Source organism: Trachinotus anak, unplaced genomic scaffold, assembly GCF_046630095.1.
Source record: "Trachinotus anak isolate AG129_WGS33_773 ecotype Australia unplaced genomic scaffold, CSIRO_AGI_Tana_v1 ptg000015l, whole genome shotgun sequence".
Taxonomy (NCBI): Eukaryota; Metazoa; Chordata; class Actinopteri; order Carangiformes; family Carangidae; genus Trachinotus; species Trachinotus anak.
The window spans coordinates 14,493,478-14,511,684 of NW_027273866.1; the positions used below are offsets into that span (position 1 = coordinate 14,493,478).

The 18,207-nt window shown below is 41.7% G+C and overlaps 1 protein-coding gene across 3 annotated transcripts in view; it reads right to left on the bottom strand.

Annotated features, from left to right (window-relative positions):
* Positions 1–18,207, bottom strand: part of actn1 (actinin, alpha 1) — a 58,715-nt gene that overhangs the window by 15,962 nt on the left and 24,546 nt on the right. For all 3 annotated transcript variants that reach the window (XM_071498485.1, XM_071498484.1, XM_071498486.1), the window contains exons 2-8: positions 14,407–14,521; positions 13,023–13,142; positions 8,289–8,375; positions 7,636–7,723; positions 4,156–4,234; positions 2,944–3,025; positions 1,928–2,013 (exon numbers count right to left, since the gene is read on the bottom strand). In XM_071498485.1, coding sequence (XP_071354586.1) covers positions 1,928–2,013; positions 2,944–3,025; positions 4,156–4,234; positions 7,636–7,723; positions 8,289–8,375; positions 13,023–13,142; positions 14,407–14,521 — 657 coding nt within the window. The remainder of the gene's footprint in view (positions 1–1,927; positions 2,014–2,943; positions 3,026–4,155; positions 4,235–7,635; positions 7,724–8,288; positions 8,376–13,022; positions 13,143–14,406; positions 14,522–18,207) is intronic.

Sequence of the window (18,207 nt, forward strand, 5' to 3'; positions counted from 1 at the left end):
CAAAGTTAGCTGCTGGTTCTCTATAGATGACCCCGTCCACATGCAGGTAGTCATTTGATCCATTTTTCATTTAAAGAATATAATAATAATAATAATTGTAGCTTTAAATGATTATACCAAGTCCTCATCAGTCATATTTTCAGATTCAGAAACATCAGTAGAATTGCTGATGAATGATAAAAGTCTTTAAACCTTCAGTTAAGGCATTTTGAAGGTGTTGTGTTGTCTGATATTATCCTTTCTGGTGTTGTCGGATCAAATTGTGGTCTCACACTTCAGCAGTGAAAAACAAACATTGGCAAAGTCAGACTGTGGCTGATGTGTCATTCGCTGCCAGCCACTTTGGCAGGTATCCGCTCATTGTTTGTCTGGAGATTTTTGTTTTTTTGTTGTTGTTGTTTTTTTTTCATGTCGTTTCTCACCTTCTGCTTGCCTGAGAACGCGTGGTAGTAACACGACACATAAGTCATGACGGCCTTCTCATCTGGCCTCAAGGTGCTAATGATATCTGCCCAGGGAACAGAGGAAGGGGAGAGAGGACAGAGAAGAGAAAAATGCACAAGAGTAAAAGTGTGCAGAGACACAAGGGCCAGCAGGGGGCGTGATCACAAGAGGAGGCGGCACCGAGGGCACAAGTCGTCTCCAGTCTGCTTCCAGTTTGTCTTTAGGGAAAGTTTCATTTTCCCGAAAAATATGAGGAGAAATGTGGCAGAATTTAAAGTGGGAGGTGGTTGGACGAAGTAAAAATATACTTATTTTTTTGTTTTTAAATATATGAATATCTCAAGCTCATCTGAAGATGTGTTTAAACTTCACACATTGCAGCCAAGTGTCTCCAGAAGTTCATCCAAATAACACAACCAGAGAGTTGGTATCAAATATCATTAACTTTGCGCGCATGGAAAGCTTTTTGAACTTTTAAACTTTTGTATTTCGAACTAAACTTAGTCTGAGTGAATTTAACAACCAGCTGCGGCTACACCTCTCCGACCTGTGATGCAATCCAGAGTCCAGCTGTAGTTGTCGGTGAGGCCGACCACTCCTCTCCACTCTCTCCAGTTATAAACACAGACATTTTTGCCCTAAACACAGCTGTGTTGAAACTCTCTCTCTCTCTCTCTCTCTCTCTCTCTCTCTGTTGCTGGGCCTCTCACATCAACCTGGCTCTTATGTAACTTCTGCTCCGTGATGCTCTGCTTCTCCCTGACGGTCTGAGCCGAGGCACCGCACAGGCTCACTGTTCCTGTTGTGCGTCAATGCAGCTGTCAGCCTGAACCAACAGTCACTCATTATCCAACAGAGAAAGTCAGATGCAGCTTTTCCTTCTTGCAGAGAAACAGGGAATCAGACTCCCCCACCCGCACGTCCATTAACACAAACCGTGGGCTTGCTGCCTGACTTTGAAGTGCCGCTTTCGATTTCATTCATTCCTCCACCCTCCATTTAATCTGTCGCTCTGGAGGCTGAACATAACCATCCATTTAAACGGTTACACCCCCACCCCACCCCCACCGTGCTCGACTTCAGGCCAATTTGCCTCTCTTTGTCAGGAACCGTGGCCTTCATCACAGGCAATCATCATCATTTATCAGATAAAACCTCGTCGCACCTCCCACCCCGCTCAGCGTCTGTTCTGAGCAGCACAACCCTAATCAGGAGTGAGTCTGAGGGCCCGTGGCGCCGTGACAACGAGGCAGACTGGAGACACACTTGTGCTCATCGCCTCTAAGAACAGAGTGTCGTCGTCCCATCATGCATTTGGTGGTGTGAACCATGCGGAAAGTGAAGGAGAGTGACCCCTGCAGGGGGCGTTGTGCACTGCAGAGAGAGAAGGAGCACCGTTAGGAGAAACACAAGGAGGAGGGGAGTGAGGTAGAGGAGGAAGGAGGAAGGAGGAAGGAGGAAGGAGACGCTGCATCCAGGATACCTTCTGGGCGCCTGAGAAGGCGTGGTAGAAGCTAGAGACGTAGGTCATGATCGCCTTCTCGTCCGGACGGGCAGTGCCCACAATGTCTGCGGGAGGGGGGAGAGAAAGGAGGTCAGGGAGGGGAGGTGGAGGATGGAGGGAGGGGGGTGGAGGTTGTTAAACAGAGAACAGATAAATCAAGAAACAGGAAGTAGAGCTGGGGCTCAGCTCTTCACATAAACAGTATCCAGAGTGGAAAGAAAAACACGTTGTATCACAGTCCAGATGTGCTGAATGGGGAGGGTGAGCTTCCAGCTGTCTGTGGGATTCGAACGTCCACATTCACCGAGTGACCTGCAAGATTCAGGATGACGTCTAAAGGCTTCAATTTATTTATACTGAGAGAACTGCATATTTACATCCAGTGGAAAAATGATGTTTGTCTCCCTCTGTGTGCACAGCTGCATGAGTGAGTGTTAAAGCCAAAACACAGTCTCTCAGATCACTGAAAAAGCTACGAGATGTTTTTTAAAGTCATCACCCTCGAGGATGGGACAGAAAGTTGGTTGTATGAAGCTAAAGCAAACTTTAGTCCCACGTGATCAATAAACAGGCTAGAAAAAAAAACGTGGTGGAAAAGGGAGAGTCTTTGTTTCTTTCAGCTCATATCTGTTCTGCTCTGTTCAGAACTTCATCTAGATTTTGGCCGTTTTTGCATCGCTGCTTTCTGAAGGCAAATGACCTCCCAGCACTGTGTGATTCAGCAGTGAACATGTAACGTGACGTACTGTAAGTAGGAATGTGAGGAATGTGAAGGAAAAATGTGGAGCTCTGCCCTTTTCACACCTTTGCACACCTGGCTAATCACCACGGCAACGAAGACGTGGCTGTTAGATCGTTAGTTTCACATCCGTGTCCTGAGAAGAGCTTTCTCGTCTTAACAGCACCCCTGAGAGAGAATATTTTTGTCTTTGACCACAGGAAAACTGTCTGTTCTCCTCATCATTATTTAACTGTTTCCCTCCCCGACTGTTCACCTTCTGCGTCCAACATCTTGGGGATGTCCAGGTACTTCTCTGCCACGTCGAAGGCTGTGTTCAGGTTGGTCATGGGGTCATCCTGTCAACAGCAGACACAATAACTGTACACGTGCAACTACGAAACTTGTTCAGAAAATTCTCATAAACATCAATGTATCAAAGTTTAGGGTTCAGTGTTGCTTTTATATCTTTTGTTCCTTGTAAAGGTAGAAAAATCTTAAAAATCTAGTTAGTGAATAAAATCATTTAAAATTTAATCACAAGAACTTGTTAAATTAAAATGTGAGGATTTGATGCACAATTTTTCAAAATATAATCAAAATTGCAATATAGCCAACTACAATATCCAAATCGCAGGAGCTGCAATTTTTATTTTTGATAAAAGTAAAATGTGTCACAACATTGTTGTGCATTGTTAGAACCATAAGTATTGTGGTACTAAACAGATGCTCCAGCCTATAAATCTTATTCTACAGACATAAGGGAACCTGTTTGTTTGGAACAAGCTCCAACAAAAATCATATCATCATCATTTTGGAAAATGTTCAGTGAATATGAGCAAAGATGATTCCAACTGAGATTATGACTCGTATCATAATAAAATCTGCCAAAATAACTGCAATATGTTTTTTTCTTTTTTTGCTCATCATGCAGCCCTATCATGAAAACCTTAAACTTGAAATTTAATCACAAGAACCTGTTGAATTTATGTTTTTCAATAGACCTATAAGGAACACTTTATGTCTTTTAGCACTTATAAAACAATAAAAGGAGAAGATTTATCTTAATTATAATTTAAGTAATTCTTCTGGCAAAAATGCCAAACATTCCTTAAGTTCAGATTCAGATATGAGAGGATTTGATGCTTTTATTTGTTGTACGTGATAATAAACTTTTGTATTTAAACATACAGACATCTTGTTGCCCTGTAATTGAAAAGCAGCAACACTGGTAAAGATCTCTACTCTCTGGATACTTTCTCAGAGTTATACTTTAACCAGGTTGTCATAATGAAACAAGTGTTTACGTCTCCTGTTTCACTGGTTTAGTCAGAGCAGAACTGTTAGCGTCCCTCCTCTCTCCTGTCTGACTCAGTGTTTATCTGTTTTGCTTAGAAGTGTTTCAGACACATTGGCTCCCATCAGTTCGTGTGGTTCATGGTCTCAGTGGCTCCTCATGTACAGTGTGTGTCAGACCGCGCTCGCTCACCTTGCGCAGTTTTCCATAGTCAATGAGCTCTGGACGGTGTCGATGAATGAGCGCACAGAAACCCAAACCGTCTTTCCAGCTGAAACACAGAGAGAGGTCGGGGTTAACATGAGGGGGGGGGCGTAATGAGATGAGGAAGAGAGAAGGAATTTGACTTTAATCTTTGATCGAGACTGTTCCCCTCAGCCCGTCTCCCTCATTAGTTTCATGTAACACACCCACATCCTCCCAGCAGCACGTGGCGTGTTACCGTAACACAGCAGAAACACAGCGTAAATGAGGACGAGAGGTCATTTACTGAACCACATGAACCACAAAGTCTCCAACTTAAGTCAAACCTCAGGGTCTGAAGTTTGAGAAATGACAAGAGAAATTTGATTAAAGGCTGAATAAAGATAAGTTCGGACAAAGCTGCAGAATGTGTTGAGATCAGTGTGATATTAAAGATCAGTGGTGGGTCAGTATGGTGGGGGTCAGTGGGGGTGGGCCCTCTCTAAAGAAGAAAAAGTCAGAAACCTGGGAACTCGAGCCGTCACATTATTCTCAAGGTCTCACAACAAACTTGGTAATCGCTGTCGGTTTGCTTCAGACGCCCAGATTCTGGATCGTGTTCAGAGAGGAAGAATTTCTGCTCGGTTACTTTTCTACACTGAACAGACATCGTACGTTGGCACTGGCTTTCTTTAATCCTCCAGAGTAATTTTCTTGGCACGTGACTTACTGACTCACAGATGTGGTCCAGTTTGCAGCAGCAATGAGGCTCCACACAGAAATGGCTAGAAAATACTGAGTTTTTAATGAGTCATGCAAGTTTATGTATGTATTTTATCATATTTTTACCATAACATATGAATTTTCCAGATTAAGTTAAAGCTGCATTAAGCTTGTTTGTTTTTTGGCCACTTGGAGGCAGCACAGCAAACTATAAACACAACGTTGACATGTTAAAGTAGATATGATGAAGCAGTTGCAGCAGCCATGGCGTCATGTTTCTGTCCACCATGACAGTTTCACTCTGTCTGGCTCTTTAGCTGCTAGCCTCTAGCTTTGTCTGGCTGCTGAGCAGGTCGTGCACAGTGGGTTTGTAAAGAGCTTCGCTGAAAGAAGCTACTTACTGCGACCAAAAACTTCACTGTGAAATCAAGGAAGTGAACCAAAACAGTAAATCTGTGAACAACAAAACCAAAACAAAGATGCTAAAGATGCTATAAGATGCTAAAAAGGTCAGAGGAGCTGAGAGGAACAGCGATTCACTGTGACTTCATCACTATGACAAACATCTAAAAATAATGATTTCATCCATTGTTAATACAAAGATATTGGTAGTAGCACCTTTACAATTTGCTTTAAAACCAAATATTCTTTATATATCATGAAAGAAATGAAGATGAACATGTAGCAGAATAAAAACAGTAGACTGAAATGTGTATAGCTGCTGAATTAAAAACCAGCACAGAGTTTCAGAGCTTTACGGTTAAACTGATTCTGTCTGTAAATCAATGATCATGTGTTTTATTATCTGGGTATTTTTAGTTTAACCTTCTGTGCTTCATTGATTCATGGCCTCGGTGATGAAAGCAGGCGGTCTAAATGCAGTGTGACGGGATGGTGCAGTGCAATCGCAATCTCAATTTGGAAGAGTTTTTGGAGGATTTATTGGAGGTGAATTAGTGAGATGGGTTATTTAAGTGTATTGGTCGCCATAAAAAGCCTGTTATGCACAAGAGGGACTCGTACAAGGCTACCCTCATACCTGAAGCAGCAGCGCTTGAGAGCTTGAGAGAAAACATTAAAACAAATCAGGACTTTTTCCGTGTTTGCCTCTCCTCCTTGGTCTGAGATGTACTGCTATCATCTCTCAAAGAGAGACCACATCAAAGGACCGACAGCCGCCCCCCCCCTGCACAGACATCATCAAGCCTCTCCCTTTACCTTCTCCTGAAATGACCTCACCTCCACCTTTCTTCTCGCCTCAGCTTTCATCCACATCTGAGGCTCACAGTGGTCCTCTTTCAATAATTCAACACGCATGGAGGCACCCACTCACGGCAGAAACATCCAGACGGGATGTTACAGTAACTCACATCCTCACATTCAGCTTCAACACGTTGTGGATTCAATAAACTGTCTGCATGCAACAAATCTGCTGATATAAATCTAAGTGCACTGGCTGGTTACTGCCACGTCCTGTCCCTCCCAGCTGGTCTGGTTTATGAGAACACGTCTGCTGCTCTGTTCTCGGCCTGTTCTGCTCACCATCACCACGGCCTGAGGCCTTTAATGTCGACTGTCAGGAACCATTTCTGAAATTACACGTTAATGTGATCCTGGTGTTCTCAGCGTCTTGATTGATCCAGACAAGTTTCCTAAAGACGCAGTTGCAGGATTGAGGGATTCATAGACACTGAAATAGTTGTGATTGGCTGCTTGTCTTTTGTCCTACACGTCTCTGATGAGGCAAGACATGGTTGATAGTGACGACGACGTTAAGGAAATGTTACGAAAGTTCATAAATAATTTACAAACTCATTATAGATCAGTTAATAAGAACATCTTTTGAGTTGCCAGATGTGAAGAATGAGAATTAAATGGATCACTTACTTTCTGAAAAAATATTTGGAGAATTTTGACCAAAATTGATTTATCAACAACAGATAACAGAAGAACAAATGGCTTAATACAAAGTGTAAAACCCACAAGTGTTAATTGATGGTTTACCAACATTCATTAATACCAAGTAGAAAAGATAAATACCAGCCATAGATATTTTTCACAACCTGGCAACCCGAAACGTTGTTCTTTATTATTATTAATGTCTTATAACTGACAGATAAACTTTTAGTCAATTACTTATCAGCAACAATAAATAAACACCAGTTAAAATTTATAATCTCTTCTGTAAAGAGTGATTCATCAGAAAGTGGTAATGTTTTTCTTTGAGTGTTTTTTCTTTGGCCAGATAAAAACAACATAATTCAAACCCTGGACTGACAGGTTTTACATCTCTGAGAAGAATCAAACTGATTCTCTGCAGTTTACCAAGTTTTAAAAATCTGGAATAACAGAAGGAACCAGGGGGAAAACCCACAGTCTGGACCGATGCTCACATCCAACTCTTTCTTCTTGTTTTCTTAACTTAAAACCAAGGGGAGTAAAATAATTTAGAGAGTGAGTCGGCTCAGGCTGTAATTACAGAACAACTGGATTTTGTATTAACAACCCCCTTCAGCACAATTTTTAATTTCCACGCTCCGGTTCAGATTTAACATAGAAGAGCCAAAAATGAAAAAGCACAAAAGTTCAACCTTGCACCAAATAAAACTGACTTTAGATGAAGTGATGGCCAAACAGTTTATTCACATCCTTTGTCCCTGTTGGATGCAGAGTCCTGAACATCTGCTTCCACAATCTCATTTTATTAACTGTAACCTCATAAATGCATCTGCGTATACATAACATTTTTAATTACTTGTCACTTACCTGATGTGAAAGTTTTGGATGTTGACATTCTTGTAGGGCGCGGTCTTCCTCTGGCACCACAACAGGAGACCCTCTTTGGCAGATGTCTCTGCAGTTGGAAGAAGGGATCGTCGTGAGGTTGGAGAAACTCTCAGGCTTTTACTTTAACTGACTCTCGACTGATCCCTGTTTAGTGGTGGATTAAGTGGAGGTGAAGTGAATGGGAAGCATGTGCGATTGCTCGGATGTTTCACCCTCTCTTGTTTCCAGTGGACACTGAGCGGTGTCTGGTGTTGTGCTGCACCCAAACAGTGAAAGTGAAATACTCTAAAATGCACAGTTTTGAAATCTAAAGCTGAACAAATCAAGCCTGATTATTTCGGACATTTAAATTGGATTAAATTGTAAGTGCATTATATATGTTAACCAGGGACCAGGCCATTACGTAAACAATTCCACCTCCGTAGGAAAAGAGTCTGTGAAACATTCATATTCAAATGAACAAGCATTAGCTCAAGTCTGTATCTGGTATCACGCAGTTCGGTGAGATGGTGACAATGAAGAGTGTTTTCAGTTGCAAATGAAGACAGTGAGCGAGAGTTCTCTTCAATAAAGTGAATGAAGAAGAAGTGTGTGGAAATGTTCCCACACACACACACACACACACACATTACCTTCCACAGAAATGTCTTGGATGGCAAAGCGGAGGATTATGGTCCAGATCATTCCCAGGGTCATCTTGGCATTGCCATCTACGATCTCTGAAAGAGGGGCAAAGCAACAACGTCTGCATTTTAGCAATTAGCAGCTACTTGTAATTCATATTTCTCACATCTGGCAGATGTGCCCCGTACACACTGATCTGGTGATTTCTGATGATCGAGATGTTTATGGTTAAAACTGGATCAAAGTTGAATGGAAAGTAAAAGATTTTTGCCAGATCGTAGCTCTATGTCGGCTCGATGGTGGCTTGATATAGCGATATTGGTTTATTGGGTGGTTGCTGCACCAACATCAATTTAAACGGATTCCCATAAATTTTGTACATTCATGATCCCAAGAGGATGAATCCAACAGACTTCAGTGTTCCCCTGACTTTCTGCCTTCATGTAGCGTCACCATTAAGTTGATCGTTGTGGTTTTTAGTGAAATGTTCAACAGCTATTGAATGGATTGCAATGAAATTTGTTCAACACAAGGTCCCCAGAGGATGAATCATAATGACTTTGTGTAACCCAGGCAGGTCACTATGGGGTTAAATATAAGCAGTAAGCAGTGCTTGTAACTCTCAGTAAATCTCATGGTAGATCTTGAGTGGCCACATGTGCAGAGGCTACGCATTAGTGAGATAATTGGTGCTTCCTGTGGGCCACTCTGATTGGCCACCAGGTGCACTGCAAGATTTAACACAGTCAGTTACAAGTGCTGCTTACTGCTTACAATATTTAGGACTCAACATTAAAAAATACTAATAATAATTTAATTATGTTTAAAGGTCCCATGTTGTCTGAAGGTAGATGTCCATGTGTTTGTGATTATAAAGCAGGTCTAGGTTCTATATTAATACTGTGAAAGTATCAAAGCCTCAGTCCACAGAGAAATGCACACAGCCTGTATTCAGACACTGAGCCTTAAAACCAGCCGTCAGGACTTCTGGAACTTTGTGATGTCACAACAAAGCAGTCAGGATTTGGTTTCTCTGCATGTTTACCTGAAATCTGCTCTATTTTTATTCAATCACTCATAAAACAGTCAGCTGACTGTAACTGTTGTTACTAGAGATCCAGAGAGAAGAGAGAGAGGAGATGTAAAACTACACTGAGATGGTTTTGGGTTCTTACAACCACAAATATATCTTCTGATGGAGATCAACACTTCAAAATATGGGACTTTTAAATTAGTTCTAACCTAGATGTCGAGGCAGCTTTTGGCCTGCAAATTATTAAATCCATACTTGGATTGGGCTGCTATCCACAGAAATTTAAAATATGTATAGTAGCACATTAACCTTTACTTTCTAATATTAGATATCCAATATTACAAAAGGTCAAGAGTTAAAGACATTATGCCCTGACACACAGTTATTGCCAAAAAAAAAAAAAAACACTAATAAGAAACTAACAACAACATATTTTTAAAACTACAACCATGTTTTTAAAACTGTATGATATATATAAACAGCTCTCATGGGCCTTTGAGGTCAGGAGCCCAGTTTGACACAGAGATAATCTGTTGATTCACAGCCACACAGGCTCTGTTTGACTCACAGTGTTTCTAAAGACGAAACTGAAACCGAGCGCTAAACCTTTATGAATGAGACGTGTGATGATTCAGTCATTTGAGCCTGAACTTGTTAAGCTGTCGATCAGCTGTGCGCCTGTAGCTGAGGGCTGTGAATGAACCGCCCGCGTCCAGTCCTCTCTCTCTGCTGTCGATAATGAAAATCCCCTCCAGCAGGTCACCCTGTTTGCCCGCCTTCAATAATCATTCGTTTCTGCCTCTAATCCAATAAGGCGCAGGGCGCAGCAGCTCCGTGGCGGCTCGACTGTGACGGACAAACTTGGACTGCGAGATGTCAGTCAGATGTCTGAACATGTAACTCTGTGTGAAAGGCGGCTCGGACTGAATTAGGAGGCAGAAGAAGTTGAGGCTGAGGCTCAATCCTGTTTATTCCATTTGAAACTGCAACCCCCCCCCCCCCCCCCCTTCTCCTTTATCCCTCACCCATAACTAACCCCCTGATGAGCAGCATGGATCTGAGCCTACGACTAGACCCATCCCACAACCACAGTTAGCAGGGCCGTTCGACCGGGGAGGGTGGGGGGGGGGGGGGGGGGGGGGGGGGGGGGGGGGGTACAGCCAGCTAATCTGTCTGGAATGCTGGTCTGGCTTAGGAGCTTTTATACTGGCCTCGGTGCACTGCAAAAAAATCTCCATCTTATCAAGTTATTTTGTCCTTGATGCCTAAATATCATCTTCTATGATAATTTAATATAAGTAGCTTTGAAGTCCTAAAAAGTGTCTTTTTTTTCTTGATTCCAGTGCAGCTGTCAGTCGTCCTCCGTCTCCTGTTGAGATCTGGGTAAGATTTTGTTTCAAATATTTCAAAATTATAACCAAATTTTTCAAAAAAATAAATGTAATTAAATTTAATTAAATTTAATTAAATTTAATCAAATTAAATTTGCCAAGACAATCTTTTCTGAGTCCTTGCTTTGAAGAATTTAGATACGTTTTATTACAAAACCACTTTTTTTAATAACCAAAAGATTAAATCAAACATTAAGCCACTGCTCAGTGGGAGGCATCATTCCTCTTCTCTCCCTTATGTCCTGTTATCTCTCGACTCTCAGCTCAGTAATGAAGCAATAAGAGGCCAAAAATATTGTTAAAAAAGAAACAAGCCTTAAAATCTGTGCAGACTTGACTTGATACCTGGTGCTATGGATTTGTTTCAGTCGGCAACAAGAGAAGCGAGAGTTTCGATATCCAGCCCTAGTTAAGATGCTGATGTCGTTATTGGGAACTATTTAAAATATTTATAAAATAAAGATTTTTTTCAAGCATTTTAAGAAAATAAGGCTTTTAAGACTCGATAACAAAGATTTTTTTGCAGCGTGTGTGTTCACCTCAGAGCCGAGGCCAGGAGCAGAATCACAGAGATGTAGAGGTGAAACATGTGGAATCGTTATTTTATTGATCCACGTTTACGGAGATGAAGCTGCATTTCATACTAGTCTGCTGATTTGTTATTAAAACTTTTTCCTTTTTGTGTCTGACAGTGTAAGACACAGAAAAAGCTGCTGAAGGGCTGAACATGAGAGGTCAGAGGTTAACCTTATTAGGTGTTGGGGTGGGACCTGACGGAGTCTGATCCCCTGTGTGTTTAACCTGGATTTGACTCATTTAGAAAGGTTCATATTCTTAAAAGGGTCAGTTCATGAAAATAACTTTCTTACTCCTGGTGGTTTGGCTCTTCAGACGGTTTCAGTTTTGAGATTTCTACCAATAAAAGGGCGTAAACAGTTTTCTTGCTGACTATTTCTGCAATAGAGTAAAGTAGCAACTTGTTTCTGGAAGGACAAGTTGTTGTTGCCTTTTTTTAAACGTTGTCTTTAAGAGCTTTGGCCAACATGATCAAATTTCTGTTCCCCCTCTCTGGACTGGGAGAGCAGAAGGAATCTCAGAGACACACATCTCAAAACCTTGGCACTCGAAACTCAAACGATCTGCATGGCTAAATCGCACAAAGGGTCCTGATGCTTTAAGAGCCTGCAAATATTTTGAGATCACTTAGCAGACACAGTTTGAAGTTAGTGTTTGCAGCTAATGTGCAAACTCTGTTGATTCCAGAAAATGCCAGAGGGCCGTGTTTTGCTGCGAAAGAGGAAGACAGATATTAAGAGAGAGAGAGAGTGAGAGGGAGAGTAGAGTGTTTACTTTGCTAAAGACTTGTTTACTCTCCGATGGGAGGAGGACGGACATCCCCGAGTTATTTGTGCTGAACAATGAGCAGCCTCAGGCCCTGAGGGGATTGCTGATCCTCAGATCTACTCTCAGAAAATGCAGCGCAAAGCACAACCTCCACCGGAACAGTCTGAAGTAAGGATCTCATTAACAGCACCGCAGCCAGAGGCACCGCCATGGTAACGGGGGGGGGGCAGAGACTACATTATGTATAACTATTCACAACAGGATAGTGGATATTGATTTGGCTGATGGATTAATTCAGATCAATGCATCGCAGTGTGAGATGTAAACAAACTCAGAGAAGGTCACGTGGAAAAACGCCCGAACTTTATGGTCAGGAGGAAACGTCACGGACATGTCGGAAGGTAACACAGTACAGATGTGATGTACTTGTACCATTTTGTAAACACTTTATACTTCTGCTCCATCACATTTCAAATAATGTACTTTTACTCCACTACAGGTACTTTCTTATTTTACATATTAAAATTTAATGTGAAGAACTTTAACTGTAAAAGATTTACTGATCAAGCAATATGTAAAATCTGAGCTTAACTTGTTAAATTGATCAATTATCAGAAAATTAATCTACAGCTGTTTTGATAGGAGATGAATTTTGAGATTTAGACTGGTTTCACTTTGAGCTCTATGCAATTATTGTTAGTTTTTCACTAATTTCATATGTATTACAAATCAAACAATCAATAGATTAATCCCTAAAATAATCAGCAGATTAATCTATAATGAAAATATGTATTTGTTACACCCCTATATAAACATTAATTCAAGAACTAATAATTATCTAATGATAAAATATATAATAACTGCACTGAGTACATTTTCACTGCAGGTCTTGTAATGGAGTATTTCTACAGTGTGTTATCGGCACTTTAACCTCAGTAGAGGACTTGAACACTTCCTCCTCCGCTGTCACTCACCCTCTGCACCAATAGAAACCAGCTTCACTCCTTTGCTGGCGATGAAGTCGAGTGCCTTGTTAACGTTGGAGATCTTGTGGACTCTCATCTTGCCTCTCTCTGGTTTGGCCAAGCGTTCGCCTAAACGAGGAAAAACACGGGGAATTTGAGGCAGAGGATGATGAGTGTGTCTGGTAGTTTCTCTGAGTTAAAATTTTACATAAATAACATTTGTTCTACATCCAGAAGAAGAAAATGGTGCAGAGGCCAAAATGAATAATTTAGGTTGAATCATATTTCTTGTTGTTTCAAATTTGTTCACCTTCTTGTTAAGAGTTTGATGTAAAGATTGACGCGTCTCTCATATCTGTCCAGTAAATATGAAGCTAGGCGAGTGTTAGCTTAGCATGAGGAAACAGCTCCCCTGTTTTCTGGCTCTGTGCAAATATCAGTCAGTCAGTTGTCACTTTTACACTTCAGTGTTTGTACGGGTTAAACAAACAAGATGTAAGTTAATAAATGAACTGCTGGCTGTTTCCCTCTGCTTCCAGTCAGTGTGCTGTGCTGAGCTAACTGGTTGTAGCTTCATATTATAGGACAGAGTTGAATAAAAAAATTATTTAAAAAATAATAATCTTAAAATAATTTTCTTTTTTCTCTTTCTGTAAAATATTTGAACATTTTCAATGACTCATCCTGAACATGAAGGTCAAATACACTTCAATTAAATGTGATTTGGGGCATTCATCTCATCACATTACTGTAACAGTCTTTTAACTTGTCTCAACAAAAATCTATTCATCGTCTCCAGACTCTTTTTTAGCCCCTGTTTTATCTGTTTTTCTTCTCTTTGAAACCTGTTGTTTTTATGTCTCATCTATTTCATTTCTGCCTTTGTCAAGCACTTTATAACATGGAAGTGCTTTATAAATAAAGATTATTATTGTTATATTATCATTATAAAACTCACGCTCCTGAGTTGTGGCTTGTAGAGAAACAGCCTTCCATAGCAGGAGATGTTTTCATGGATGTCAGTTGGTAAAAACTTTGTTTTCATTTGCAAACAATGTGGTTTAGCTCTAATTTAATCATTTCTCTTCTGTCGAGCTCCAAATTTAACAAGAGCTCTGTTCTGCTTTTTAGCAATCCAATCAAATTTGAAGGATTTAATTTAAGTCTCTTTCACAACTGGACCCACATATTCTGTTTCACTTAAAGAAGATAAGAATGAGACATGAGAGTGGTATCGATCTCCTCATCCAACTCTCAGCAAGAAAACAAATAAGTGTATTAATAATAACTCTCGCCGTGAGGTTGATCCTGGTATCCAAAATCAGCATGTGACAGTCCTGCCCGTGCAAACTGTTTTCATTCACTTAATCCGGTTAAGTAAGGAGCTGTTTACCTGAGATGACCTCGAGCAGCAGCATGAGTTTCAGTCCATCCCGGAAGTCCTCCTCGATGTTCTCGATCTGCGTTCCTGCTTTCCTCAGGTGAGAGTTACACCAAGCTGTAAATGTCTGCAGGGACAAAAAGGAGACAAAAACCATCAGTCAGTGCACATATTGACATGTAATCTCCTGCAGCACAAACACTGCATGTGTGTGTGTGTGTGTGTGTGTGTGTCCACAGTTCCAGTGTGAGCCACGGGTGCTTGCAGGGGAAGCTTGTGGAGCTACCAGTTTGTTCATATTGCAGAGTTATTAAATTCACACTATTTTTACAATCTGTTGCTATTGGTCTCAGTCCAGTGCATTAAACCCAGCAAGGCTAACAACGTCATCGGCAGAATCATATTTGGGCAGGTGAACATTACAGCAGCGGGCTGGTGTCTGGGAGATGGAGGTCTAGTAGGAGGCCACAGCCACGCTGAGGCTGAATTTAGACACAGTGGGGCTTTGACCTGAATGCTAAACTCAGAATGCTAACCTGCTCACAGCCACAATGCTAACAGGATGATGTGAAGCAGGTATAATGTTAACCATCTTAGTGTAGAGTGTTAGCTTTCTAATACCTGCTAACTAGCTAAGTACTGGATGAATAAAAAAGTTTACAACTCATCCACATCTTATGGAAATTCATCCAACATTTCACTCAAAACTACAGATGTCAAGCTCATGATGGCACTAGAGGAAAAGTTAGAAGATCATCAAAATCATTAAGATCCGTCCCCTGGAAACCATTAATGTCTGTACACATCGTCATGGTAACCCATCAGATGATTGTTGAGATATTTCAGTTTGTAATACCGCCAACTAAAACATCTGTTCAATGTGTTTGTGAGCAAAACACTGAATCACCACCGGCTCTGCGTAGCAAAACCTGACCTCTGACCTTTGGGTAGAAAGGGGAGGAAACTTTCGTACAGTGTGAGCTCTTAAAAATTAGATTTTAATGAAACTCTGTGGTCTGTTGGTTTAGTGACATGCTCACAGCCTTTCACCTTTCCCTGTGAAACTAACAGCTCCTTCTCCGTGGAGCCGCCACACACTGGAGCATTGTGTACTGTATACAGTAGGTGTAGCAGGCCGTGGATTGTCTGGCATTGCTGGCATGCAAACACGCTAATGGAAAACATCTGGAACAGGATCTCAGCCGCCCAACAGGAGCTGGCATGAGGAGTGGTCCCGCTGCGCCACCCTGCTGTGAACGCCTCTTTATGAGTTCCCGGGTTAATTACACCCAGCGCCCCAAACATCAGGCACCATGTTTCCACCAGAGAGCAGAAGGAGGACCTGCAGGAGCGGAGCCAGGCCTTTATGAAAGCCAGCACTGTCTCTCGCTGGCCTGCCTTCCACTGCCGGGGGAACAAAAGCCACTTAAAAGTCACTGGTTCGAGCTGGTTCGGCGCACTTGTGGAACTTCCGCGATGAAGTCACTCTTTAAAATGGAGTGGCATGAGGTTGACATGGCTATCAATAAACCGAAGCGTGGAGGAGCCAGGTTTCAGATGTGTGCGGGATTGCTGGCGAGGTGGTGTGGAGGAAAACTCTGTGGACACAGCAGAAGATGTGGAGGGAAGAGAGCAGATTATATGGTGTTTTATCTCCAAGGGTAGAGCTGACGGAAAAAGACCGGCAGTGAAGATTTATGTGCACAAGCCCTCGCCCTCCAAGATACTGTATTCCTCCAAAGTTAGTCATGATTTAAGTCAAGTTCCAACAGGATCAATAGTCCTTACAGAGGCCTGCCAAAGACTTTAAACTGTTGGTGTCAGCAGCTAATGTGAAAACTGTATAATTTAATCAAAGAGTAAAGATAAGGGCATTTTATGGCTCTGCAGGTTCAGGTTCCCACTTTGTTGTGGGGTTATTTGTCCACGATGTGTCAGTCCTTTTTCCCTTCCTTCCCTTTTTTTGGTTCACTTTCCCACCACTCATTTTAATACAAATGCCTTCAAAAACTGGCAGAAAGAGAAGTTTAAGAGGTAACTGAAAACTTGTAAAACAAAAGCTTTACAAAAAAGAAACAGACCTTGTAATACCATAGTTTCACTTGGGTAGATGGTACAAAGGGAGATGGGACATGTGCTTTAAGCAGGTGAAGTGAGTGTGTTTTACTTCAAACTACTGCTTAGTGCAGCTTTAACAGGACCAGACAGCTGAAAATGCCAAAGGGTTCTGAGTCAAACCGCAAAGAGCGCAGTTGTGAAAACGACTTAAAGTTCACAGAAAGAATGTTAGCTTGTTAAATGTGCTGGAAGGAGGGTAAGTTCGGCCGCTCTGGGCTGGACGACGAGCCTCCTCCTGACAAGAATTAGCCGGCCCTCCTGCAGCTCCTCTAACTCTCTGGGTCACTGTGGAGTTTGGCAGCAGCCCACAGCCCAGGCTGGCAGCCACCTGCGCTGTCACATGACCCGCTGGCTGTGTTATGGTCAACACTCCCAGGCCCCTCAGGTGCTCTGGGGCTCTTGTCAGGGCTTGACACTGAGTCACCGGTCCACTGGTCAAAGTGGCAGATTACTGCATGAGCAGACAGTCAGAAAGGCATTAAATTAAAACTCACGGTCATTATATTCTCACAAAGGCTGTAATGATGTACTCGGTGCAAAAAAAAAAAAAAACGTTCTGAGGAATATAAACTAAAGAAAGAAAGAAATTGTGTTCACTCTGTGAAAGCCAGTCCTAGATGTCATCAGTTTTAGGGTCATGCTGTTGTTACTACAAGTTTACGCTTGTTACCTGAGACATTTTAAGTTTTCCAATGAGTTTTAGTCCTCACCCTTAAAGACTTTTCTCTCCTACTGTTAAAAGTGAAGACACACTGCTTAATATACAAAGAAGTATATAAGGCAACTCCCTGTTCGGCTATAAGCAGCCAAACAGGGAGTAAGAACAAATCGTTTGATCTTATATTTTTCATGATCATACTAATAATAGTCTCCTTATTTGTCCCTCTCTGTGTCTTTATTTCCACTTTTTGACCTTTAGACAAAGCAAGGACAACTGTTTACCTCTGTTTCCAGTCCTTGTACTAAGCTAAGCTAACTCGCTAAATGGCTGCTGGTTGTAGCTTCACATTTTAAGACACACATAAATAAAAAAAAATTTTAAAAAACACTGTTGTAATTATCTTTTAGTAAACGCCACATATATGCCCAAAAAAAGAAAAGACAACATTTTTTTGATGACTCATCTTGAACATGGGGATGGATGTTTTTGGCCGTGCAGCTGTAGCCTCAGTCATTTAGCACATTATCACAGGGTTCCCGTTTTAAAATGAGTCCTCTGGGAACATTAAAGGTCATCCAGAGGCATCGCTACAGCTGGAAACAGCAGCCAGCGACAGAACTCATTTCAGACTAGATCAACGGTCACCTGCTGGAAATGAGAAGCCATTGTCAGCCATTGTCTCAAATGAAGGAAAATTATTACTATTATCATCACTGTAAACTGCAGACAGTATGTGCCAGGTCAGACTGGAGTGAAAGCCTAGCGACAGTAATTACTTCATTCATTCATTCAATAACCAATCACGTGCATTAGGTAGCGGCTACTGCAGGTGAAAGAGCGACTGTGCCTTTCGTCTCCATATGACTCTATGTATGGCTTTGTCAAACATTAGCAGAAGCTCATCACAACATAATAAGACAGTGTTGGTGGACAACTGAAGGAGCCAACAGAGGAAAAACAGCCCTCTGAGAGTTCAGTTGCTATCACTCCAGTGAAACAGCAGCCGCTGGGTTTTCCCTGCGCGGAGGGCCGAG